Source organism: Manis javanica, chromosome 11, assembly GCF_040802235.1.
Source record: "Manis javanica isolate MJ-LG chromosome 11, MJ_LKY, whole genome shotgun sequence".
In the NCBI taxonomy this organism is placed as follows: domain Eukaryota; kingdom Metazoa; phylum Chordata; class Mammalia; order Pholidota; family Manidae; genus Manis; species Manis javanica.
The window spans coordinates 104,983,046-105,007,889 of NC_133166.1; the positions used below are offsets into that span (position 1 = coordinate 104,983,046).

Genomic DNA, 24,844 nt, shown 5'->3' on the forward strand with positions numbered 1-24,844 from the left:
AGCAGGAGTACCCGGTTAGCAGTGACCAGGAAGCCTAGGCTTCCTTGTTGGTGCGTCTCCCCTCAGGCACCCCGGGGAAGGGGACCGCGTCCTCCTCACCCCCGGCCAGGAGCCCAGGAGCAAGAAGCCGGTGGACAGGCTCTATTAATAAGGAAGAAGGAACAGAGGAAGGCGGGCAGGAAGGGCAACCTGGTGAGACTCTAGAAGCTCACATCTGGCACCTCCACTCCCCACCCTGTCACAGGCCGCGGTTCCTCCCATTCTGGGCCTCAGCGGATCATTTGTAGCTCAAGAGGTTGAGAAAAACAATTATTAATCATCAGCGTTTTAAAGCAGGTATTTGTTTTGCCCTCTTTGTCCCCCATTCGCTCCTCCCCACCACCCTTCCAAGTTAGGGCCAACGTGTTTCCATTGTCAAGGCGAAGGAATGAAGCTCTGGGGTGGTTAAGTGATGCCCCAAAGATGCACAGCTCCCAACGGTGGAGCTGAGGCGAGAGCCCATCGCAGTGGACTGCAGAGCCAGAGCCCGTGACGCCCCGCAGGGCCCCCCTCAGGCACCGTCTCCTGCGCCCGGCAGGCTTGTGCCCAGGTGGGCACAAGTCAGTGCGGGAAGTGGGCTGGGGCGCGTGGTGGGGCCCTCTTGGCTTGGGGTGTTGGTTTGAGCCCATGAAATGGGGGAAGGCGGGAGGAGTGGGGGCGGGCTGGGGGCCAACTCTGCTCTGAGCCGGCCTTTCTTCTCCTCCGCCAGCTGCCCCACCCGGCCGCACCCCGTGCCCACTGCTGCCAGAGCTGAGAGGTTTCCTTTTTCTTCTGCCTAGGGCCGTTTCCTGCCTTCCCTTTGAACTGGGGTGTCGGCTCCCGCACACACTCACCCTTCTCTGGCGACCCCCCGGCTCTGCCTTCTGATGGGCCCCTCACCCCAGGCTCTGCTTTGGACTGAGGCTGGCACCAGAGGTCCCCGGAGAGCCCCACTCCTGGCATCGCCCCCCCTTTGCCCTCCTCCTCTCTGCCTGCGTCTGGGTGCTGCCTGTCCCTTCCCCACTGCACACCTCCACCAAGCCGTTCTCCCCTGGCCCTCTCCGTCCTGCACCAGGAAATGAGGCTCAGAGCTGCTTTCCTGGGCCTTCCCCACTCCACTTGTTCATATTTCAATAGGCGTGGACATCAAGGTCCAGAGAAGTTTTGGGATTTGCACTGCAGCAGCCCAGGGGCTGAGGATCAGAGCTCACAAATCCCAAGTTTCTGGGGATGGGTTGGGGTGGGGGGCGCAGCTCAGGCTCTTAGAACCTCCTGGGACAGGGAACTGAGCCCTGGCCCAGGAAGTAGTGAGATATGAACCTGACACACTGAACCCCAGGTCCAGGACCCCCGAGGCCGGCTCCCCCACTGGGGTGGCACATCCCTCTGCTTCTTCATAGAACAGGCCCTGCAAGGCCCACCTAAGCACGTCGGGGAGCAGGCGGGGGGCGGCCGTCTGTGGGTCCCCCGCCATCCATGAAGCTCTAAGGCTGCCCTGCAGGAGAAAAGCAAAGCTTCTCAGTTCCGGGGGCAGCTCCTCCTGTCTCCTTGCTAGTCATTCTCTTCCCTCACGGCCTTCCACACACGCTCACTCACACTCACACGCTCACATACACACACTTACACATGCTCACACACACATGCACACACGTCACTCTTCCCTCTCATAGCCTTCCCACACACACACGCACACACACCTACTCCCCACCTTTCATGGAACAATGTTCCTCCTCTTCTCCCAATGTTAGCTCCAGGATTTCCTCTTCCAGGAAGACTTCCATGACTAACACTTCTTGGCCCTGTTCACCCTAATAACACCACTGGCTAATACTGATTGGGCTCTTCCCACGGGCCAGACACTATGCCAAACCCTACACAAACACCCCCTCAGTGAATCCACACACCAGCCTATCGAGTAGGGACCAGCTCCAGATGAGGAAACTAAGTCACAGAGGGTGAGTCAGCCGGCCCGGGCACACACAGCTGGTGAACTAGCTCTCACACAGACACTGCACTGTCGTGGCCAAGGTCCATGCTCTTAACCCCTCTGCCACCCCCAGCCCCAGCCCCCGGCTTCCATCCCCAGGCAGTGATGAGAGGGTGTGGGTGACCAGAATCCATACCTACACACATATCATCCGACCTTTCAGGCAAGTTGGATGCTTATCATCCGCAGTCTTGAAGGAAGGCAATAAACAGTCTGCCTGGGGCTGCGTGGAAGGTCGGCCCCTCCCTTGGCCCCCTGGCAGTGGGTGACAGAGCACTCAGGGGACACTGTGCGGTAGGAGCCTCAGCCCTTCACAACTAGCCGCCCAGGACAGAGGTTCCCCCGCCACAGGCTTCCTGATACCATGCGGCTCTCGGGTATCCTACTCAGGGCTAATGTGGGTATTCTGGCAACAAGCGTTTGCTGTCTGTACACTGTGCAGGTGTGGGATGGAAGAGAGCAAGGGGTGTCATGCCCTCACATCACCACCAGACTGTGCCGCGTGCCCCGCTCGGCCCTACCCAGGGAGAGGGTCCAATCCCGGTGAGCCTCACCGAGCCTCCCTGAGATCACAGTTTGGGAGAAGAGTTAAAAATGAGAGAAGCTGAAAGACTGCAGGATGGCCAGTCTCTCCTCCCAACCTTGATGAGAGAGGGCTGGCCTCAAGCCCAGAGTGGGCACCACTTTGGGACTTGAGCATCAAAGCAAAGGAGAGCAGCTGGGTATAAAGAAGACTTCCTGACCTTCCCGAGAGCCGAGAAGGAGGGAGTCCAGGCGTGCGCTCCATGGAATGTATCAGCGAGAAAAAGGGGTGCTTATCCCTCTGGGACGGGGAAGCAGGTGAAGTGGTCTTCACTGGTGTGGGCTCAAGGACACAGGTACCTTCCGGAACCCCTAGTTTCTTGGTGCCTCCTATGGTCCAATCTGTGGCCGCTTCTAAGGATCTTCCTGCACATCCAAGTGTTTTAATCTCACCTTTTACCTCCACCCTGTGCCAGGAAGACTTAAATGTCCACTCCCCGTCCACCCTGTCCCAGTGTTCACCAACTAGTTGAACCCCAAACCTGCAGAACAGCCAAGCATTGACCAAGACCAGCACTTCGCAGATAACTCTCTAGAACACACCTCTGCTGCTCCCGCCGCAGACCATTCCCTTGAGTCTGGCATTCACCCGGGGCTCAATTTCCTCCTGTGTGAAGGGTCCCAGGAGCTTACTTCCAGCACACCCTGAAACCCAAGGAGGCATGAAAATAACAGCCCCTAGTTATGTCACTCCCTGTGTGTCAGGCACTGTGCTGGGTACTTTATACAGACATACTATCTCACTGAGTCCTCCAGCCACCCACTTCTCTCCACGTACAAATGACAAACCTGAGGCTTAGCATGACCCTCAGCAGATGGCAGAGCTAGGAAGGAACCGGGGTTTGGGTGGCCCAGACAGAGGGGTGCTGCTGACCCTATCATCAGGAGCGAAGCTGCACCGTCCTCAGAGCTGGGCTTCCTGGGGGAGGGGCCGGACCGGGCACCTCCTGACATGGCTGAGGAGGAGAGGTGCCCTTCTCAGAGAGGACCCTCATGTGCTCTCCACCTTCTCTGGGTTTGTGACTAGGTTGCTCTCCTGAGGAGCAGAAGAGAAGCCTCCCTAAGCCACCCTCAGCAGAGACCCCTACTCCCACCAGATGGGACCCTTCACTGCCCAAGGCAGGGGCGTGGTCCTCCCCCACCTCCCTCCACACTGCCAGAGCCCACAGCTAAAATTCCCACATTGCTTCCAGCCCCCTGCTCAGTCCCTCCCCCTCTCCCACTCTCAGAAACACACTCTGAGCCTTGGAAGAGAGGGGTTTTCTCAGTCCCCATGGCGACACAAGACAGCTCAGGACATCCCACCCCAATGCAGACTTCACTGCTCTGGAGACATTGTGCCGGGCATGGTGGGAAATCTCCCATCCGCATGGAAGGTGGGATCCCTGGATTCCAAGGCGGCACTGGACCTCTCTCCCTGAGTCCTGCCAGAGAGGTGAGCTGTCTGGGAAGACAGGTGCTGGGAAAGGAGGCTGCATCAGTCAAGCTCCGGCAGGCCTGTCCCCCCTGCGCTCCCAACCTGGGAAAGGGACCTTTGGCTTCCCCAGAGAAAGGCTCTACAGAAACCATTTCCAAGCTCTTTTAGCCACAGAACCCTGTCTTTACATAGAAGAACGTCATATATCCCCAGTATATAAAATGGTTAAAAGGGGGGCTGCCCTGGGTGTAGCAAGCATGAGGGCCAGAGCCAGCCCTCCTCTCCCAGCAGCGGGGCACCCTTACAGCCCCCCGGGGCTCACCTCCCAGCATTCACCCCCTGGACTATGAAGGACTCAATTTGTCCTTCTAGAATATGGACATCATTTTCTCCCTCTGACTCCCTCCCCTGGCCCCCAGACTTTGCTTCATGGGGTGGAAAGGGACATCGCAACTAAGGACAGAAAGACTGGGATGGGAGCGCCAGGGAGGATGCAGCTCGGGACCACCACACGGCGCCGGCGTACCACCAGCATCGAGCACCCTCGTCTGTTTAGTTCGACAAACACTTGCCAGACTCCTGTGAAAACTACCGCACTCCTCTTCCTCAGAGCTTCCAGGTCCTGAGCCACAAAGTGATAGAGCTCGGGGATCCTGTCCCTGGCCCCGATGGCCCCAGCCTCTCCCCACTGCTCTCCTCTGGGAAAAGGCGATGGAGCCTGGGCAGGGCCGAGCCTCGGAGGTTTCCATGCCCCGGAGCAGTGATGTGCTCCCCACCTCCTCTGGCCCAGGGAGTCTGCAGGCATCAACCCCGGTTCCCAGCCTCTTAGGGGAAGCGGGACAGCTGCCCCCAAAAGGGTCCCCGTCACGTGCCATCTCACCCCGACTCAGCTCCAAAAATGGTTCTCTGGCTTTCTGCCTCAGTGCCTACCCACAAATTAGTGTCTCCAACACGGCCCGTTAGGACATGACTCCAGGGAGGCCCCTGGGGGTGCCAGGAGGCCTCACAGAAGGGAGACGGTGCTGGCAGGGCCCCTTTGGAACAGACGAGAGGAGACCCCTCTCCCAGCTTCTGGGGGCCCCCACCAAGGCCACCCAGCCTCAGCATGACAGCTTTAGTCTCCTCACCGCGGCAGAGGGATGGGCCACCTCTCCACCCCAGCACAGGCAGCCCCGGGCACTGCTCCGCTGGAGAGGAAAACAGCAAGAAGAGGAGCGCAGCCCAGGCCGGGCCCCTCGGCTCGGGGTCAGAGACCCGCCCCTCCCAGCCTGGGCTTCCTGTGGTGCGATCACCAGGCAGGGGCCAGCTGGGAACCCAGGTTAAAACAGCCCAGCCTCACGGCGCCTCTGACCTTCAGTCTCAGGCTTTGCTCCCCGCTGGCCCCTACAGGCAGTGCGCTTGGACCGGGAAGAGCCCTCCCAGTATGCCCACGCCTGGGGCAGGTGCCTCGACTGAGGCCGGGGCAGGGGCCGAGGGGCGGCCGGGCAGGGGCAGGGAGGGACTAGCGGGCCGGTACTCACAGGAAAGCCGTCAGGGGGTCCAGGTCCCCCGGCACAGCCGAGAGCCCCAGCTCGGAGCAGTCGGCGGACAGCATGATGCCGTCCTCCTGGCAGTGGCAGGGGGCCGGGCAGGCGGCAGGCCCCGCGCCGGGCTGGGGGGCGCCGCCGGCGCACGGGGAGGCGCACAGCGCGGCGCAAAGCCACAGCGCGCGGAGCCCCGGCGGGCTGCGCATCTCAGCGGCCGGTTGCGCGGCACCTGGCGGCCGGGCGGCCGCTGCTCGCCTCAGGGTCCCGCGGCCCGGCCGGCCGGCTGCGCCGTCGGTGGGGACCAAGCCGCAGGCTCTGCTCGGTGGCGGCGGCGGCAGGAGCGCGGGGCCCGTGCAGTCAGAGAGGGGCAGGCATTGCGGAGTGATCCTCTCACTCAGTTGCGCAGGCTGGGCAAGGGAGGGAGGCACCGGCGGAGGAGGAGTCAGAGAACCTCTTCGCTGCCGCTCGCTCCCCTTCCCTCCTTCCTTCCGAGCTGGCACGAATTCCATCCAGGAAAGAAAAAAAAGCGGGGGGGGACCCAAAGAGAGTGCGTACAGCCAGCATGTGAGGGACCTGCATTTGCTCAGAAACGATGTCCCACGGACTAGGCTTCTGCACTGGGGACCCGCTTGCCTACAGGGGCAGCGACGGGATCATAGCGGACTCGGGGGAGGCCCTCTGGAAACAACCTTAAGAATTCCCATAGCCCCCCAACCCCTCTACCACATTTTTCACAGGAGGAAACTGCGGTCCAAGAGGGAGGCTATTTGTTTAGGGTCTCTCCCCACTGATGGCGGCCAGCCCCAGAACTGGGTCGGTTCTGTCACTCTGTCTTCTGGGGGTCTCAGGAGGTTGTCCTGAAAGGGGTCGGGCTGTAAAGCATTTGGCTACAAGCTGGGATGGGAGTGGGCAGTGGGGAGGGGTCTTCTCACAAGGCAGCCATGCCCTGTCACCAAAGAAGCGGGTGCACATTTCCACCCACTGAGTGTACTTTGCATGCAGCCTCCGTCACGTCTAAGGATCACCCCGGACCCTTGCTCCCAGGACCTGGCTTTGCAGCTGGGCTCAGGACGCCACCCAGCGAGCGGGTAGTCAGAGCCGGCCTGACCTGAAAGTCGGCAGACTGGCGCCACCTGGAGGTCAGCTCTGCAACTGCAGCTCGATCTCCCTGAGGCTGGAATCCACCCCCAGCGCCTCTCCCCTGGGCAGATGGTGGTGACGCTGGGGTCAAGTCACTATTCTCTTTTAGACCAGACGAGGCTGGCTGTGTTTTCTTCGTGTAGGGTTTGCTTTCTCTGGTCTCTCCCATGCTGAGCCAAGCCCCAAGTACAGACATATGAGGCTGTTTCCCATTCTTGCCCTTTCTTCCCATGGTCCTCTAGAGTGTCAGCAGAAGCCTGGAGACCTGAGAGGCAGCCAGTATTCCTTCAGTCCCATACCTCCATACCCCAGGACCCTCTCATCAACCCCACTTCCTGCTCTCTGCTACAGCCATAACATTCCAGGGCCAGAAATGCTGCACAGAAGCCAGCAGACATTGACCCTAAGCCTCCAGTGGGGGCCATGGCGTGCAGAAGCGTCTCCAAGGCTGGCCCCAGCTCCCATTACCCACAGCCAGCTGCCCCAGCCTTCCCGGATGGACCCGCACTTCCAGCTTACCCATCGCTTTGGCTCCATTGCCCTGCCTGTTTGCACCTCCTGCGGCTCCACTGTTTGTACCCCAAAACACTACAGCCGAAAGTCTGAAGAAACTGGGAGACTGGAGGATGAGGAGGTAGGGGGCTGCTCCAGGGGAAAGCCACAGCCTGCAGGTCAGCCAGCTCAGCCAGGCTCCAGCCCTGCTCACGTTTGCCCACCAGGCCCTGAGGCTGGGCCCCACATCCCACAAGTCTTGGAGGCCATTTCTTTCTCCCTGAAAGGTGGACAGAGCACACTCAGCCTCAAGCTTGACCACGTTCTTTGTCCCCCTACTTGTCCCTTAACAGTGCAGAGCCCAGTGTGCAGGCTGCCCTCCCAGAGAATGCAGGCCCGAGCCGGCTTGCTGGGGCTGATGGCCCCTGCCCAGCTGGCCCAGCCTCTGCTGCTCCCGCACAGCAGTGACTAGGGCTGACTCAGGGCAGCCCGCTCACGGGCGCACTGTTCAGACAGCTGCAGAGGTAGATTATACTGCTCCTGGGGGAGACACAGGGTAAGGACTCTTACCCTACCTGCCCAGACTTGAGGGAGAAAAGCTCTGGCATCTCCCATGCCCCAGGTTCCTTCTGAGAGCATCGTGGTCCCCAGGGCCACCTGATGGCTGCCCGGATAGTGCCCCCTAGAGGCCTGGCGCCAGCACTGAACCTTCCCCATTTCCATGCCTCTTACCATGGCTGAACCCCTTGGTTGCTTCTCACCAGCGTGGGGTCATGAGGCCATAGGCCTGTGACTGCTGCAAGGCCACGTTAAATACATCCGCAGTACACTCAGCCTCTGCCCGCTGCAGCAGCTGATCCATAGCAGAAAGGTGCCCAGCTGGGCCACACCCTTGCTGCAATCGGCCTAGACTTGGCGGGGGTAACTGGGGGGAGGATGTGGAAGGCCTGGGGTATGCAGGTATGTGGTGAAACACAAGCTGGGCCTGGCAGAGGCAGCAAGGGGGTTCTGGCACCCACCCCCTCAGGCCTTTGTCCAACAGCACCTGCAGAGGCCAAGCAGTGTGCCTGGCTTCTCTGTGTCCTGGGAGCAGCCCTGGGCCACAGCAGCCAGGAAGGGCAGCAGGGTGGCAGCGGGCAGCTCACGTCCCAGCTCCCAGCACGGAAACTGCAGTCGCTGCATCTGCCCCTCCTGCCCACTGTCCCCCTGGGGGCAGAGACCCTGGCATTGGTGCTTGGGGGTGGGGGAGGGCCAAGGGGTGCTAGCACAGCCTACCATCCCACACCCTGTGGCCTCAACACCTACATGTGTAACCCTGAGGAGGTACAGGACCAGTCTGCTGCGCTGCTCTCAGCCACCCAGCACACTGTCACCATGTGCATGGCCACGGGCTGCGTCTCAGTCAGCCAGAACGCCTGTGGCCGAGACCACGCCAGAGATGCTCAGGCAGCATCCCACGGTCCTTGCCCTCACCCGGGCACAGGCTGCACCATGAATTCCCCCCACCCTACCCACTCCTGGGGCTCCCCTCCCTCTGTCCCCAGAGCCCTTCACCTTCTCCCTGGTGTCTGGTGGGCACAGGGAGACCAGAGCACAGACCCTGGGCTCCCATCCCACACCAGCTCCCAGGGCTCCTTTGGCCCAATGGGTCCAGCCAGCACTACGTGGTTGTGGCCAGAAGGCCAGGCCTGCAGAGCGAAGCTTGCTGGCTCTTGGGGACCAAGGGTGCCCCCCACCCATCTCAGCTCTGGGGCACCCAGAAATGCTGGCCTGGGCCCAGGAAGCACACATGGTCAGAGAAGGCACCGTCTCACAGGGAGGGCCAGGCCTCCAGCGCCTCATTATCGGGGTGCTTGGGAATGGCGGTCTGAGTCAAGATGGTGAGAGGGAAGCAGCGGGAGGTCCCCGCCGGGTGGATGCCCAGCCCACGGGCACTCACAGGAGACCGCGCTGTCCTGCTCACAGCTGGGAGAGGGCGCCGGACAGCCAGCCTCCTCCCTGATGGCCCGGAGCAGGAGCTGGGAGAGATGGGCACCCTGAGGCTGGACCCGGCCCACAGAGGTGCTGGCTGGGCAGGGGAAGGCCCCTCAGCCATCACCCACCCCTGGCGGGATGCGTACCTCGTACTCCTGCAAGACGCCAGCGTTGGTATGGGCTGCCCGCACGGCGCACACCTGTGCAAGTTCGTCACAGAGGTGGGCTGGGACCTGAGGGAGGGGCCAAGGGGGGCCGAGGCCCTCACGGCTCCCCAGCTCCATGCTTCCAGTGTTCTCGGCCCTGGCCGCAGACAGGAGGCAGGGGCCTGTTGCTTGGGGGAGGGGCACACAGGGAACCTGTGCCCCCCACTCAACAAGGGCTATGACTCAGAGGTGCCAGCGGGCCCTTCCAGAATCTTGTTCAGGCGGCAGCTGTGCAGGAAGATGCATCAGCTCTGGCAGGGGGAGGTGGAGCTGAGGGAGTGCAGCCCAGAAGGAAGATTCTCCAGGCGAAGACTGTCCATCTTACCAGGAGGAGAGATGGGCAGGGGACACCTGCGAGTCCCCACGCCCCCCAGTGTCAAAGCCAGCGGGCACCCGCCTCACCTCCCCTGGGCAGCTGGGGAACGAGGCCTGGATAAGATGGGGACCTGTTTAAGCCCTCCCCCAGGGTCCTCCGTGTGTCCCCAGGGGCTCCCGGCCACATGCTCCCTCCCAGCCCTTCGGGGTGCTGGCTGCCCACCCTGGCCTGGGGAGCCCTTGCCGAGGCCGGATCGTGAGAGGCTGGTGTAGCTGCAACACATACATGGCACTGAACACGCCCGCCATCTCCCCCTCCTCCAGCTGCTGCAGGAGCCTCAACAGGGCCACAGAGGTGCCCGTGCAGCCCACGCCCAGCCCCTGGGGAGCTGAATGGGAGAGGGGCTGCCCATGTCCCCGACTCTGCCCCTCCCGCCTTCCTCCACACAAGGCCAGGCAGGGGCCCTCCCAGCACACACCCACCTGCCCTCGCCTGCAGTGCACCAGGATGGGTCCAGCACCCTGGGTGGCTCGCGGGCTGCTCCCGTGCCAGGTCCCCAAAGGTGAGCAGGGAGCTGGGGGCCTCAGGGATGCTACGGTCAGGCCAGGTGGTGAACTGCAGCGGCGTCACCCTCGCCATTGCTGCGGGGCAGTCTGCGGAAGGAGCGGGCGTAGGGGAACAGAGGGCCCTGCTGCCCTTCCTGACTCCAGGACCCCTCTGCTCAGCCTTCAACTCCCCCGCCAGACCAAGTGAGGGAGATGCCTCCCCCTTCAGTCTGGCTGCTCAGCTTGGCCCTCCAGCCGCCTGGGTAGCCGCTGGTTATAGAGAGTGTCCAGGGCCCAGGGAGAGGGTGATGTGGTCCCTGGCTTTCCTGCCCCAGGAGGCCACAGCCCAAGAAGGCAGATGGGGCACAAGGGTTTGGGGTGAAGCAGGGAGCCCAAGTGGGGTACAGGGCAGGGCAGAAACCTTCGCTTCTTGCCCCACTCTGCATTCGACTCACTGTGCAAACTTGAGATAAACCTCTAACCCTCTCTGTGCCTCCCCACCTCTTCCCTAACCACCAGCTTCCCTGGGCAGCGGCCGAGTGCTTGCGACCCGCAGAAGGAAGGAGGCCAGGGGCCCAGGAGGTGAGGCGACCTTCTCTGAGGGCCTCAGCTCAAATGGCCACCCCACCCCACCCTGTCCCGGGCACACATGTGCGGCAGCTGGGTCCGCTCATCTTCGGCCTGCTCGGCCAGGAGGTGGACAGTGATGTGACCACGGGTGACAGGGGTGGGGTCGGCTGGCCACTAATGCTCACACAGCACGTAGGGCCAAGGGTTAGAGTGGAGGGGGCAGCTGGGGGCCTGGCCTCATCACTGCCACCCCTGCTGTAACCCTCTCCACACATCTTCCTGGTCTAGTTACCCTGAAATCCTGCTGTCTATACTGACCCAGCTCCAAGGCCACCTTGTCCAGAAGCCTCACTCCTCTGGCTTGACTCTAGCACACTCACCCCGACCTCTTATGTGACCCCTGGGACGTCAGAGAAACTGCCAGGATCCTATTCACAACTGATGGTCTGGTTTAGGGTCACGTGACCTGTCTCTGCTCCAGCCGCAGGACAAACCCAGCAGGTGTTCCCGTCTCTGGGCCACGCGCTGAGCAGGCCCAGAGGAGATGTCCGCCAGGGTTGCTGGAAGATGGACGCAGAGTGCCCTATTTCTGATGCCCACCTTTGGGCAGTCCTTACCCCTACCTTTCCCCTAAACTCTTTGCTGTTTCTCTGCCTAGAGCAGGAGCAAGTGGAGATGATGAGAAATGGCAGAGGCCAGTGGAAACTGAGTCAAACTGGGAGCTTGAATACCTGGTCCCCTTCCCTGTCTCCCCATACCGGGTGGCCCGGGGACCCCTACCAAGCCCCAGGCCCTACTGGCCTCACTCCTGCCTGACCCACCCTCCCAGACCTAAGATACCAGGGGAACATTCCGGCCGGAGAGCATGTGCCACCTGGCGGCCGTTCTGGGGAACTGCAAGGTGTGCTCACCCTCCCGTTCTCCACGCCCACTGTCAGCATGACGGTTATGTGGACCTGCTGCTCCCACACCGGCCGCCAGAAGTCCTCCAGGGTTTCCTCGAGAGCCCCTGGGTAGCAGTGAAGTCCTATGGGTGGGCATACCCCTGTAGGGGTGGGGCACAAGAACATGTTAATTGGTGGAGTTTGGGTCCCCAGAGCCCCACAGGCAGGTGGCAGTAAACGCCCCATGTGTGATCTCCAGGAGTGAGGACGCTATGCAGGCCTATGCCTGCGTGAACACATGAACGCATGTGCTCAAAGCAGGAGGCGTGGCTTCGTAGACACCACCACCACCACCACCCAGCCCCACCTGGAAGGGGCAAGAAAAATCTACATGAAAATAGTAAGATGCTGACATGCCAGAAATAGTCTCCCTGTCCACCCACATCATCGGCCCCTTTGCTAAAAAAACACTCTGCTTTTTCCGTGTCCAAAAATCCTCCATCGTTCCCCATTGCCTGCTAAATAAAAACCCAAAGCCCTTAGCTTAGCAATCAAGCTCCAGTCTACGTTTCCAGTGTCATCTCCCACCACCCAACAAACCCGCCCACACACACATGCAGTCCTGCCCAGCTGCTCCCTGGCTGTTCTTCCCAGACAGATGTCCTTCCCCTCCTTCATCACTTAGTAAAATTCTACTCATCTTTCAAGAGATCAAATGTCCCCTCCTCCAGGAAGCCTTTCTTGATTCCTTAGGTATACACTAAATTTCTCCTTCCTCTATGTGCTCTGAGGACAATGCTCATTTGCTCATTAGAGCACTTGTCACTGTATGGTAGATGTGACACACACTTACAAACATGTGCTCCTTTGAAGGCAGGCCTTGTGCAGGCCCACGAATTAGGCCCTCAGTAAGTACCTGCTGGATTACCTAGGTGGTGAGCATGGAGAGCTACTACAGCTACGGCACCACGGTGTGACCTGCAAACCAGCCCATCCCCCTGGCGAACCAGCCGCAGCCCTGCAGGCGGCTCTTACTGGGATGAAGCTGGCACTAACTGGTCAGAGGGGGCTTTTCCTCCAGACGGCTCAGCCGACCCGAGAGTGGTCATCTGCAGGGACAGAGGCTATGCACTCAGCACCAGGCACACACAGCCCCCCTCATCCAGGCCAGGCCCTGGCCCACTGCCCATGCCCACCGGCCTGCTCCCAGCACTCACAGGGCAGCACATGTGGGTAACGGTTCTTGGTGGCATTGGCAGGGTGCTCAGCCTCTAGTCTGGACTGCTCCTTGCCCACCTCCTTCAACTCCTGCAGAGATTGGGGGCAGGCACTGGTGGCTGAAGCAGACCCACCCTGCCCCACACCTGGAGAGGGGCTGGGATAGGGCATGTCCAGCCCACCCTTAATGCCCCATGGTCCTCTCTGCTTGGAGCCCATGGGCAGCAGACGCCTTACCCCAAACTCCTGAAAGCAAGCCTGGTGAGCATGTGCAGTCTTGCCCTTGAAGCTCTGCTGCGAGTTATGAATGGGGATTGGCCGGTGGGTCCACCTAGGGGGAGAGGGAGCCAGGACGCCCGATGCCCTGGGTGCACGAGGCCTGCCCGGCGCTCAGGCGGGTGCTGGAGCAGCTGGGATCCATTGCAAGTACCAACCAGGCTCCGCCTCCCTGAGCAAAGTCCTGTGACACACAGTCCAGGCTGCGCATCACCAGTGAAGGAAGAGGACAGGGGACGGAGGGATGGAGGGAGGAGCACAGCGCAGACGAGACCTGCACGCAGGGGCATGCCTGAGTCCCGTAGAGCCCTCGCCAGGTTCTGAGGGGGGCTCTGTGCCCAGCTGGCACTCACTCGTGCCTGGTTCAGCATGAAGCCAAGGTAAGGAAGGACAGGAGTGATGAGAGGAAGAGTCGCAGATCCGACGTCAGGAGAGAAGGAAGGAAAAGAGGTCGGGCCTGGTGCACACTGAGTGGCTAGTCAGGGGCGACGAGGGACTGGAGCGCATGAGTTCGGTGGAGGGCAGGGGATGGAGCAGGAGGAGGCTGGGTGGCGGGGGGGGGGGGCCAGGAGGGCGCCAGGCCTGCAGAAAGGCCCTGTGAGAAGGTGTGACAAAGGGGTGACGCTGGCCGAGGAAGGAGCACTCGCGGGCCGAGGCTGGCAGCCCCCATCTGGGATGTAGTCCCAGAGAAGCAGAGACTTGGCAACGCCCCTACCCCCACAGAAGGCAGGGCCATGCTGCCCACCCCGCCGTGGGGAGGGGTGGGACGGGGGCAGGTGCTCCCACCGCAGGTTGTAAGCGGTCAGCTCCTGGGAAAACCGATTCTTCTCCACTCTGCAAAGGATGAAGAGGCCTGAGAGAGGCAGGCTGAAGAGGGTGGGAGGGTGGTGGGCCTGGCCTCTTGGGGAAGATGCCGCCCCTCCTCCAGCCCACATGGGCATGTGCAGCTGGGGATCCCCCCAGACCATGACCCCAGCCTCCCCCAGCTGACCTCTGCCCCTTCACGCATCCCCAGTACAGCAGGCCCAGCACAGCACAGATAGTGAGGACACAGGCCACCACGAGGCCCACCACTGCTGCGAGGGGCATAGCTGCCTGGGAGACACGGGCCCGGGGCTCTATGGAGGGCAAGGGAAGGAAGGGGCGTAACAGCCGTGTCCCACTGCCCGCCAACCTCTCCTGGATTTGAGACTACCTGGGTGGAGGGCACACAGTGACAGCTCTCACCCCCAGAAGTCCCAGACTGAGGCCAGAAAAGGTTCCCATCCTGGGTGGGGGCCAAGAACACCCAGGAAACTCTCCCTGTCCCCAGCTCCTGGCACACCCCAAAGACCCTGCTCCCCTACCTGATGCCCTCAAAGAAAATAACAGGGTAGAGGCCTGACTTCCTGGACCTTCTGGACTAGACTCTCCATACAGTGACCACCAGCCACGTGTAGCTACTGAGCATTTAGAATGTGGCTGGTCCAAATGAAGATTTGCCCTAAGTGTAAAATTCACACAGGATTTCAGAGACCTAGTAATAAAAAAATGTAAAATGTCTCATTAATAATATTTACAAATTGACTACCTACTGATATAATAGCAGTCTTGATATTTTGGTTTAAATGAAACGTTTCTAAGATTAATTTCACCTGTCGAGCTACTAGGCAATCTTAAACCACACGTGTGATTCTCACTTGTGTCTGATGTTTCTCTTGGACGGTGCTGTTCTAGAACCCCGGCAGCCTGGAGGCAGCAGGGTGCAGAGGGCAGCACAGGGCAGCAGGAAACCGTTTTGTGGATGCCTCTGCCTCCATGCCCACCCCCTCCACCCACCCAGGCCAAGTCTGGGGCCAGAGGCACCTTCCTCACTGGCTCCAGGTCTCCCAGCTCGGCCAGGTAGGCTGTGTTCTCCCTGGAGTCTGAGCTCAGTCCTTCCTGCTACTGGTTGGGGATGAGCCTCAGAAGCGGGTGCCAGCACACCTCCGTCACCCCAGGACCCAGTGGAACCCTAGCCAGGCGTCCACCCTACCTGAGAAGCCTGAGAAGCAGATAACAGTCTCAGGAGGGCTGTACCTGGCAAAGCCCACAGCCCTGAACCTGGGGCAGAGAAAAAGGACCTCGTGCTGGGGAGAGGCAGGCACAGAGGGCAAAGCCCCTCCCAGGAAACTGAGTCATGAGCAACAGACACTCAGACAGTGAGACTGCCTCTCCTGTCTGGAGGCTATGTGTGGTGCTACCTGAAACTGCGGAACCAGCGCCCCTAGTTTCTCTTCCATCTTCCCTGCCTATTCTGAGAGCAAGAAGCAGCCTAGAAATAGGTACCTGGAGACCTTTGGCACTGACTTGGCAAGGTGCGACAGATTCCATTCCCTGTTCTTTTCTGAAGAAAGAACCACGTAACAGATGGGTATCCCCCTTTTTGCCTTGCTTACTAGGAAGCCCAGTCAAAATAACTCTATTGACCCTTACAGACCAGCACGTTTTCTCTTTGTGAGTCAGTCAGACCCTCTGCTGAGAGAATGTGTCAACAACACGTAAATGAAACTGACAATGGTTCCCCCCTCCCTGCAGCCTTAGCCCTCACCGATACTGGGAACCTGGCTTGAGCAGCCCCTGACACATCTCCTGGGTCTGGCCACAGTCCTCTGTACCCATAGGCTCCATGCAGGATCTCAGCACAGCCCAGGGCCCCGGGCAGAAGAGGCTGGGAAGCACAATGGCCAGGCAGGAGTCATGTCCTCTGCAGCATTGGCCAAACCACGTGTGGTTGATGGCTTCCTGGGGAGGCCGAGCGCTGCGGGAGGAACAGGAAGGGGCAGTGCAGGGGCCACAGTGGTCCCTAGGCACTCTCCCCACCACAGAGGGGTGGCTCCATGTCTCTAGCACACTCACACCATTCCTGATGCCCCATCAGCTCTGTCTTCAAGAGTGTCTTGTGCTCGAGGACCCACATGGGCTTTAGGTCCTTCACCTTCCCGTCCCAGGGTCTGGAGCCCTCTCACCCACCCCACGCTAGGCAGTAGCTAGCATCTCCCCATCCAGTCTGGGGCCCGGGACTCACGGGACATGCTGGTGGTGGCGATCACACCGTGCCACTGGACCTGCCCATCCTTGCCAAACATGCCCTGTGCGCTCATCACTCCCATGCCCGTCTCGGGCCCCAGCTCAGGGGCTGCAGCTACCTCTGGGGGGTGCCAGGCTGGGGATGGGGAGGGGGAGACTGAGGTTCCAACCAGGTGCCTAACAACCAGTGTCCAAGGGCAGAGCACATGCCCTCACACCCCCCACAGTGCCTGGCAACTAGTAGCTGACAGAAACGACTAAATAGGAACGAGAAGATCGCAGATCAGGGTGCCAGGCACCCCAAGACTCAAAATATGGCACCAAACTAGTGTGGTCTCTGGATCAGGGTCAGAGGAAAGGGCTGGGGCCTGGAACAGGGGGCCTCCTGGCAGTGGGGGGCTGGGGAGTGATACCCCTGGGGGCCAAAGATGGAGGAAGGCTGGTGCGGGGCCTTGAGGGTGAGGACGGGGCTCACCCTTTGCCACAGTGACGCACACCAGGGTGACTGCCTGGGGCCACAGACCATCCCTGCCCAGCACAGTGAGGCTGAGGTGGTAGGAGGTGGCAGGCACCAGGCCAGGCAACAGGAGAGCACCCCCAGAGGTGTGGGCCTGGAAGACCCAGTGAGCACTCCCTCCCACTGCCAGCTGCTCTGCCACCACCAGACAGGTGCCGACAGCCCCGCGGGCACCACCCAGTTCAGGGCCAGGTGGGTGGCTTCGGGCTAGCACTGCACATTCTCCACGATGTGCAGGAATCCAAGGTTCTACATTGTGTGCGTGTTGTACACCCCAAGAATATGACCTGTAGGTCAGGGGCTCTCCAAATCAGCAGGGGCAAGGGGCTGGGGTTTCTGTCCACAGACAGGAGCACCGGTACTCTGGAGCATCCACCCCTTTGGCCATCTCTGCCCTTCTGGGGAAGCCTCAGGAGCATAACCCCAGGGCAGGGTGGGCACAATGCCCACCTGGGAGGAGCATGTGGCTCAGGACCCTCACCTGGATTGGGGCCTGCCTCTCAGAGCGCCTCCATCCACCCCCAACAGATGCCAACTTACCAACGGGCAGCACCACCAGGTGCATGGCCACCTGGAGTGGCCCCGCCTGGTACAGCACAGATAGGGAGAGGTTGTGCCCCGGTGTGAGGGCCCTCAGGACCAGGCAGGCTTGGCCTAGCTCCAGGGGCTGCTCCCAGGAGAGGCGCCCTGCCTCTGAGAGTCGGGCGCAGCAGGCCCCCTGCCCCACAGGGCCACTGGCCCAGGCCAGGCTGATCACCGCACTGCCTGCCTGCATGGACACCAGCATCTCACTGGGCATGCGTGGGGGTGTGGGGGGGAAGGAGAGGGGTGAGCCTATGAAGGGCCCTGGGGCACAGAGGTCAGGAAATGGGATGAAAAGCAAGGGCTGAGGTGCCATTGAGAGGAGAGCCTGGGGGTCTCAGAAGCAGCCCTTCCCACTGCTCCTCCCCGCACCGCCTTTCCCACCCTCCCATCCCACTCACCAGTCCAGCCAGAGGCAGTGGTCGGCGCAGCGTGGAGGGGCCCAGCCTGGGAGACAAGCTGCACATGGTACTGGGTGCCCGGAGTCAGAGCCAAAAGCTGGGGCTGTCCTCTTCGGCTCCCGGAGTGCTGGTGCCCGCCTGGGCACCTGCCTGGGACAGGGTCACCTGCTAGCCATCCTGCCCCCCAGGAGCATGGACCCAGGAGACCCGGGGCTTGGTAGGGCCTTCACTGGTCACATTTACTAGCAGAGGGGTGAGGGGAGCTGCAGGAAAGGGGGGGAGGGCAAAGGGAGTTGTTATGGGCAGAATTCATGCTGAAGCCCCAACCCCCAGGACCTCAGAATGTGGCTGTATTTGCAGAGAAGGTCTTTACACAAGTAGTTAAGGTAAACTGAGGTCATTAGGGGAGCCCTGATCCAACATGCCTGGTGTCCCTATAAGAAGAGATTAGACACACATACACCCAGAGGGACAATCAGGTGGGAACACAGGGGGAACACAGACATGAACAAGCCTCGGGAGAAACCAGCCCTGCCCGCACCTGGATCGTGGACTGCCGGCCTCCAGACTGCGCGACAGTAAAGGTCAGCTGTTTAAAGCTCCAGCCCGTGGCGCTTTGCTACAGCTGCCCCAGCAGCTATCGCAGGAGGAAAGCCTGCCAGCAGGTCTCTGGCTCCCTCCTCCCTGTCCATTCTCGGCCCAACCAGGAAACACCCAGGGCCTGACACACCGGTTCAGAGCAGCAGGTGAGCCCGATATTCTCCTTGACAGTGAGCCCCACAACAGCAGGGTTCTCCTCCTGCCCCGGCCGGCAGAGCACATGCTCAAACAGTGCCGGACACATAAGCCGACCACTTGGTCTCTGCACCCCAGTGCCCCTCCCGTTCGCAGAGCTGTACTGGGCAGTGTGACAGCCAAGGCGAGTGCCTTTGCCAGCCCCAGCCCCTGCACACAAGCAGCTTTTAAAGCCTCTAAGTGGTGAGCAGGGCTCTGAAGGGCAGGCGGGTGTCTGTGGGCCCAGGCAGTGCTGCCCACCCTCAGCTTGAGCCCCAGGACCTGGAGTCACAGCAGCCTGGCCCAGTCACCTCGTCAACACTGCCTTTGTAAACAGGGAAACTGAGGCTGGTGGGTACCAAGGCTTGCTCTAGGGACTGAGCCACACTTAGAATTCGGGTCTCCTGCCTCCTAGGCCAGAGCCCTTTCTGGCTCCCTCCCAGGCCTGTCTGAGGCCTCAGGGTCCTTGAGAGGAATCAGGGCAGTGCAGGGGTGGGAGAGCCCCCACATTGGAGAAGGGGTTTGAGGGGGCCCCAGCGATTCTTCAGCTCCACCAAGGACCCAGCAAGCAGAAAAGGCAGGAGGGCTCAGGCCAGCATGAGAGGGGCTTCAGGGAGGAGGACAGAACCTCGCTCCCTGACTCCCAGCGGGCCCTGTGCTTTGGTAATTGTAGGACTCTCCTTGGCCCTCAGTTGCCCCTGCCCCTCCCTGGGGTTGGTGTGTGGCAGGAGTGTGGACACCACATCACACTGTGCAATGTCACTCCAAGCTCCCAGTTAGGCCTGAGGAACCCAGGACACGTTACCTTCCTTCTCTGTGTCTCAGTTCCCTTATATAGGAAGTGGCTATGGCCATAGCATCTGTCCCCTAAGCTTGGTGCTACAAGGATTAAATAAGAGAACTCAGGTGGCACACGTTACAAAGTGCTCGGTGCACATGAGCTATTCTGTTGTCGACCTCAGAGCCCAGGTGGGGCCAGAGGCTGGGTCCTGGCCAGGACCCACTGCTCCCTGCCCCCCAATGACTGTCCGTGACGGAGCATGGACCATGGCCACCACCCAAGCACAAGCCTCCAGGTTCTGCCCACCTCCCAGGATACGGAAGGGCCGGGACCCTGTCGGGGGAATGGGATCTAAGGATGGGGGAACAACCCTGTGCTGGTGTGTGCCCCAGTCAGCCCAGCTGCCTGCCCACAGATGGCAAAGAGGTTAAGGGGGACAGGCAGCCCCCTGGGAGCCCTAAGACAAGGGGGGCCATAAGGAAGGCACTCACACATCCAGCCCGTGGCATTGGTACAGCCGCCGTTATTGGTGCATAACTGCACCAGGAACTGGCTGCCTGGGAGCAGCTGGGCCCAGGAGAAGTTCTGAACCTCAGGACCCAGAATCTGCTCACTTTCCAGAGTCAGGGGCCTCAGGCAGAAAAGCTGCATCTGGAAGCCACCCCTGTCCCCAGGAGGGGGACTCCAGGAAGCCGTCAGGGCAGGAGGCTGGGCAGCAAGGCCCAGGCTCAAGCTGGCAGGAGGAGCAGGCACTGCCAGGTCAAGGAGGAAGCCTATCTGCAAAGACCCAAATCTCCTGCCCTTACCTCCCCCACCTCCCTCTGCCCATTACCTGTGCCCTTCTGCTCCATCGCCAAACAAGCCCCAGACACTGGTAGCCTACAGATCCAGCTGCCACAGGGATCCAGGCCCACTCTTTTTTCCTTCCCAGAAAAACCTCTTGAAAGACATGGTTCTCGCCCTGGCGCCTGCCCCCAGCCTCCTCCCCAGATGCAGCCCCCTGAGGTCACATGGTCCCTGCCTGCTCCTGGGACCCTCAGGACCCCCGTTCCCATTCATTTGCTGCCACTCAGTTCCTGCAAGCTCATGTACTTCCATCTCTGTCTCTGTCTCCTTCTCTCTCTTCTCTGCGGGCCTTGGTGCATGCTTAGCCCCTGAGAAAGACCCCCTCTGCCCCTCCTATGCAGACCCATATGCTGCCCAGCTCGCCCTGCTCCTCCAGGGAGCCCTCCTAACTCCCTAAGCAGGGGGCCCGTCTGCGAGTCTAAAAGATTAGACTGAACCACATACAATTCCCAACAGTCATCAACTTCAGCCTACACGAACAGAGCTTCATAGGGTTCAAAATGCCATGTGCATTTTCCTATCAATGCATTTATAATATATATATAGAAATTGTATATATAATTACAATTTTTATATACATATGCAGTCTGTTTACTTGTCAGTATTCTTTTCTAAACTGTCTTGTTCATAATTTTTAGCCTCAGCACCTAGCCCCATATCTAAAAAAATGGCATTAAATAATTATTGGAAGGATGGATGGGTGGCTGAATGGACAGATGGATGGCTGACCGGATGGAAAGACACAGAAAATGCTTGCAAATAGACTCATGAAAGGCCCCGCCTTGGGCAGACACATGGCCCTCTGAATCAAGAACATGGCGCGCAGAAAGGCAGAGAGTAAAGGAAGCTGGTCCCACCCCCACCACCCAGGGCTGGCCTCCCAGAGGCTGCGGCTGTAACTCACGGGTGCAGCCATGGGCCCGCTGGATACTGGAGCTAAGGTTCCCTGCACAGGCCCATCCTGACATGGCGTAGCAAGAGCCGGGCACTAGACCCCTCAGCATCAGGCTGGAATTATCTGGGCCCAAGTCGACAAGACTTCCTGGTGACCTCTGGCTGCCCTCCTGATGCCAGCTGACCCTGTAGCCTTCCCACGGCCCCAATGCTGGGGCCCAGCCAAGTCAGTGAGGCTGCCCCTGCTGGTGACCTCCAGTGACTGTGGTGTCAGGGGCCCTGAAGAGAGTGGAGTTTGGCAAGGGGGCCACACAGTGTCTGTGGCCCTGGACGTCCCTTCGCAGCTCTCCTGAGCATGTCCTCTGCCCAGATCTACCCCACAAGCAAGGCCTCAGCGCCGAGGTCAGGGGACACACTAGCTAGTACGCACTCATTTGGCCTGTGGTGCTCGGGGTGGTGCTTCCCAGAGATGAGACAGTGTCCTCCTGGTATGGGGCCCCAGGCACCAGCCCATGGAAAGTGCCCTGGGTGGCACCAGCTGGCCCAGGGATGTCTCCAAGGAGGCCTGGGGATTCCTCAGTGTAGAGCTCTGCCTGCCTCCTGGTGGCCTCCAGCCTGTCAATGCAGGTGCCGCTAGGCAGGACCCCACCCTCTGCCCCACCAGCCAGCCAGGCACTGGCCTGGGCCCAGCCAGAACCCTGAGCTCCAGAGCACCGAGTCCAGCAGGCAGGGGCCCTGGGAATGTGGCACTAAGGGCCCCCGGGCTCAGAGTGGGGTTCTCCTCTGGCCCACTCAGCCTGAGCAGCTAGCCATCCCGGGCACCAGGCCCTGCCCTCCAGCTTGCCCAGAGTTCTGGGGGCAGGGGAGTGAGCTCCAGGTCCAGTGGGGAAGAGCGATTTGGGGAAAAAGGGAGCGAATATGTGCAGAAAGACCTAAACAGCAGATGAGAAAAATTCTACCTTCCCTGTGCCAGCTTCTTTCTATTAACATTGGACCACATCTCATCCAGACGCTGGCAGCCACCATTTGCCACATTCTGAGTGAATCCCAGGACCTGGCCATGGATGACAACAGAAATGATAACACATCAAATGGTCGAGTGTTCACGCCAGCACGGCCCACACACAGCATCTCACATTCACTCCTCGGGCACTGCAAAGAGGACACTGCTATCTCCCTCTGAAGACACAGAAACGGAAGCACAGAGAAGATGAGCAGTTTGTCCAGAGACCCCAGCGCATGAGTGGCAGAAAGGAGATTCAGAACCCAGGCAGCCTGGTTCCCTCACTCTTCACCACTCAAAACAGTGTTCCTCTGAGCAAAAATGCGACCAGGTAACTGTGAGCTCTGCAGGCATCCTGCCCAGGCACCTATCAGCTTGGCTACTCAAGCTCTCTGACCTCAGGTCCTTTCTCTTTCTGAACCTTGGTTCCTTTACCCAGAAGTAGGGACGATGTGACTACACTGGAATGGTTTGAGGATGAAATGAGATGATACACTAAGTGCTAGCACAGAGGCTTGCCCGTAGAAGGCTTCCACTGATGTTAAATTACAGCACCATCATCTTCTGGTTGGGGGGGTACCCACCACCAGCCAACAGGAGGGGCACTCCCTCTGAGCTTCAACCCTTCCTGGCAGGATTCCAAGAGACCCCCACCCCTAGTTGCATTCTGCCTGTTTGGCCAGGGAAGAGCTAAGGATTCTCTGCTATGTCCCCCTGAACCCCTAAGCACTCACAGGTCCACTCAGTGGCACTGAGCCCCACTGCCCATTGCGGCCCGGCAGTAACACTCACAGTCAGCTCACAGGGGGTGTCTGGAGAGAGGTGAGGGAAGGTGTGATTGGAGGCCCCCCCTCGGACCACCGCAGTCATGTGACTGCCACCTAGGAGGTCTGTGAGTGCTAGGGGGAGCCAAGTGGCCCCATCAGAGCCATTCCAAGATGCTCACAAGGCAGTGGGGCCCAGGACACACAGCACCAGCTGATCTGGAGGCACAGGGGCTGGAGGCAAGATGGAGAAAGCAAAGCCAGGCTTGACCACGTGGGGACATCGTTGGCTGTGAGGCTCTGGACTGCCCCATGACTCCCAGATGGCTGCACCCCACCCACGTGCCTACCTGGCCTGTCCACTGGTGGGTGCGGCCCTCCACATGGAGGTTGCCAGTCCTGGTAGTGACCTTTAAAACATACTCGCTACCTGGTAGAAGGCCACTGAAGTTGTAGGACAGGGTACCCGGGGGCATGGAGGTATTATGTACCAATGTCTGGGACTCCAGGTGGAGGAGGAGTTGGTCACCACCCTTTCCCCGGCAGCAGCACCCCATGAGGCCTCCAGGCAAGATGTGCTCCCAGGACTGCGGAGCTGCAGGTCAGAGACAGTCGACGGGGCTGTATGGGAGGCAGAGAGCAGCACCAAGTTCAGGGCCAAAGGGCGTCACCTCACTGCTTCTAGTTCTCCTAAATAGGTCACTGCCCCAGGCATGACGCTTAGAGAAGTTACCCTCCTTGGCTACCCTGCCCCTTGCCAACCCTCCAGGGCAGGCACCTTCTGCTTGGACCCCAGGCAATGCCCACACACAGCTCCCCTCTCCCCAGCCCACAGTGTGCAGGCCACACACCAGTGTGGGCAGTGAGGATGACGGTGGCCTTTTGCCCACAGGGTCGCAGGGCAGTCACTTCCAGCAAGTAGTGGCTTCCTAGCACCAGGTGCTGGAACTCAATGCTGGACGTGTTGGTGTGGGCCTGTAGCTGCTGCCCTTCTGGAGGGCTCAGACGGGCGAGGCAGAGGGCATGGCTGAAGCTGCCCGGTGCTGGGGCTGCCCAGCTCAGAAAGAGGCTAGTAGGCCTCCCCTGGCTGCTGACATTCACTTTCAGAGGTGGTCCCTTTTCGGAGGGGAAAACAGGGTGTATGCAGACTCTTCCAACACCCCTTCTACCCTAAAGAAGTAGGGAAGGTAAAAGAGGGCCAGAGCAGAGGCAGGGTCAGCATGGAGCAACTGGCCCTGCACCCCACTCCCCACCTCCCAGACCTCCATCCCCCACCACAGGCACCTGCCCCCACTCTGCCGGCTGGGCCACCTTCCACGGAGTGGCACTTATCTTCCTGTAGAAGAAGGGGAGGGAGGTGGGTGAAGATGGGCAGAGGTCCCTGGGGTCCAGGCCTCTGTGAGCCAGTGGGGGACAGGGCCAGGACCGGCGAGGAGGCTGTGCCCTTGTCTGACACTCCCCTAGGCAGGGCCAAAGGGGGACCCCAGGAGCTGAGGCAGCCCTGGCAGGCAGGGGCCGACTTCTCGCTGTCCATGTGCTGGTGGGTGGGAAGGAATGGCCTCTGTTCTGCCTAATGCAGACCAGCTGTGGGGGCCACCCGTCCATCTGCCCCCAGTGCCCACCTTATCCTGGCCAAGAAGCCCTGGAGCCGGAGGAGGGCGGTGAACAGGATTGGCGGCCTCATCCTGATGTCTGCAAAGGAAAGCTGGGAGGCAGCAGGGAAGGAGCCAGTCCCACTCACCCCTCCCCTCGCCCTGCTGGCTGGCTGGCTGGCAGGAACAGGAAGCCAAGTTCAGGCAGATGGGAGGCAGCAGGCAGCCAGGAGGGGCTGCCTCTCAGTCCCAGACCCTGACACCCACCCACCACCCACCCAGCCTTGGCAGGGCGCCGTGAAGGGAGAGGGGAGAGGGCCAAGGACTGGCTCTGGGGCCGGGAGGTGGAAGGGGATTGCCACTGCCAGGCTAAAGACCAGCCCGCCTCTCCCTCCACCTCCATCCCACCGCCAACAGATGGCTTTGCAGGGAGGAAATGTCCTGTGCTCCTGGGGAAGACCAGGAGAAGAGACGGCCTTGCAGGTGGGCAC

The 24,844-nt window shown here is 60.4% G+C and overlaps 2 protein-coding genes and 1 long non-coding RNA gene across 3 annotated transcripts in view; all 3 read right to left on the reverse strand.

Moving 5' to 3' along the window:
• The window catches only part of LGR6 (leucine rich repeat containing G protein-coupled receptor 6), a 106,852-nt gene extending 99,922 nt beyond the window's left edge, over positions 1 to 6,930 (reverse strand). The window contains exon 1 of the mRNA XM_073217149.1: positions 5,525 to 6,930. Coding sequence (XP_073073250.1) covers positions 5,525 to 6,039 — 515 coding nt within the window. The 5' untranslated portion in view covers positions 6,040 to 6,930. The remainder of the gene's footprint in view (positions 1 to 5,524) is intronic.
• On the reverse strand, positions 1,394 to 3,225 carry LOC118971854 (uncharacterized). The gene is made up of 3 exons (XR_012122949.1): positions 3,131 to 3,225; positions 1,727 to 2,953; positions 1,394 to 1,513 (listed from the first exon to the last, which is right to left on the reverse strand). It is a non-coding gene; the product is annotated as an uncharacterized lncRNA (long non-coding RNA).
• Positions 6,931 to 7,199: 269 nt separating the features above from the next.
• Positions 7,200 to 24,445, reverse strand: LOC108405412 (receptor-type tyrosine-protein phosphatase V-like). Its single transcript, XM_073217733.1, is given in 39 exon segments — positions 7,200 to 8,029; positions 8,032 to 8,057; positions 8,208 to 8,509; positions 8,782 to 8,943; positions 9,007 to 9,180; positions 9,283 to 9,362; positions 9,509 to 9,612; positions 9,908 to 10,038; positions 10,141 to 10,194; positions 10,196 to 10,289; positions 10,832 to 10,965; positions 11,685 to 11,779; positions 11,782 to 11,818; positions 12,693 to 12,766; positions 12,875 to 12,965; positions 13,113 to 13,206; positions 13,941 to 13,985; positions 14,143 to 14,269; positions 15,166 to 15,233; positions 15,721 to 15,930; positions 16,194 to 16,335; positions 16,675 to 16,878; positions 16,881 to 16,945; positions 17,206 to 17,215; positions 17,257 to 17,562; positions 17,700 to 17,789; positions 17,792 to 17,845; positions 19,561 to 19,659; positions 19,746 to 20,006; positions 21,005 to 21,220; positions 21,223 to 21,273; positions 21,425 to 21,609; positions 21,651 to 21,891; positions 22,732 to 22,995; positions 23,117 to 23,293; positions 23,296 to 23,382; positions 23,613 to 23,877; positions 24,050 to 24,101; positions 24,393 to 24,445. Coding segments are annotated over 39 exon segments (5,034 nt in total). The 3' UTR covers positions 7,200 to 7,919.
• Between the last annotated feature and the right edge of the window lie 399 nt (positions 24,446 to 24,844).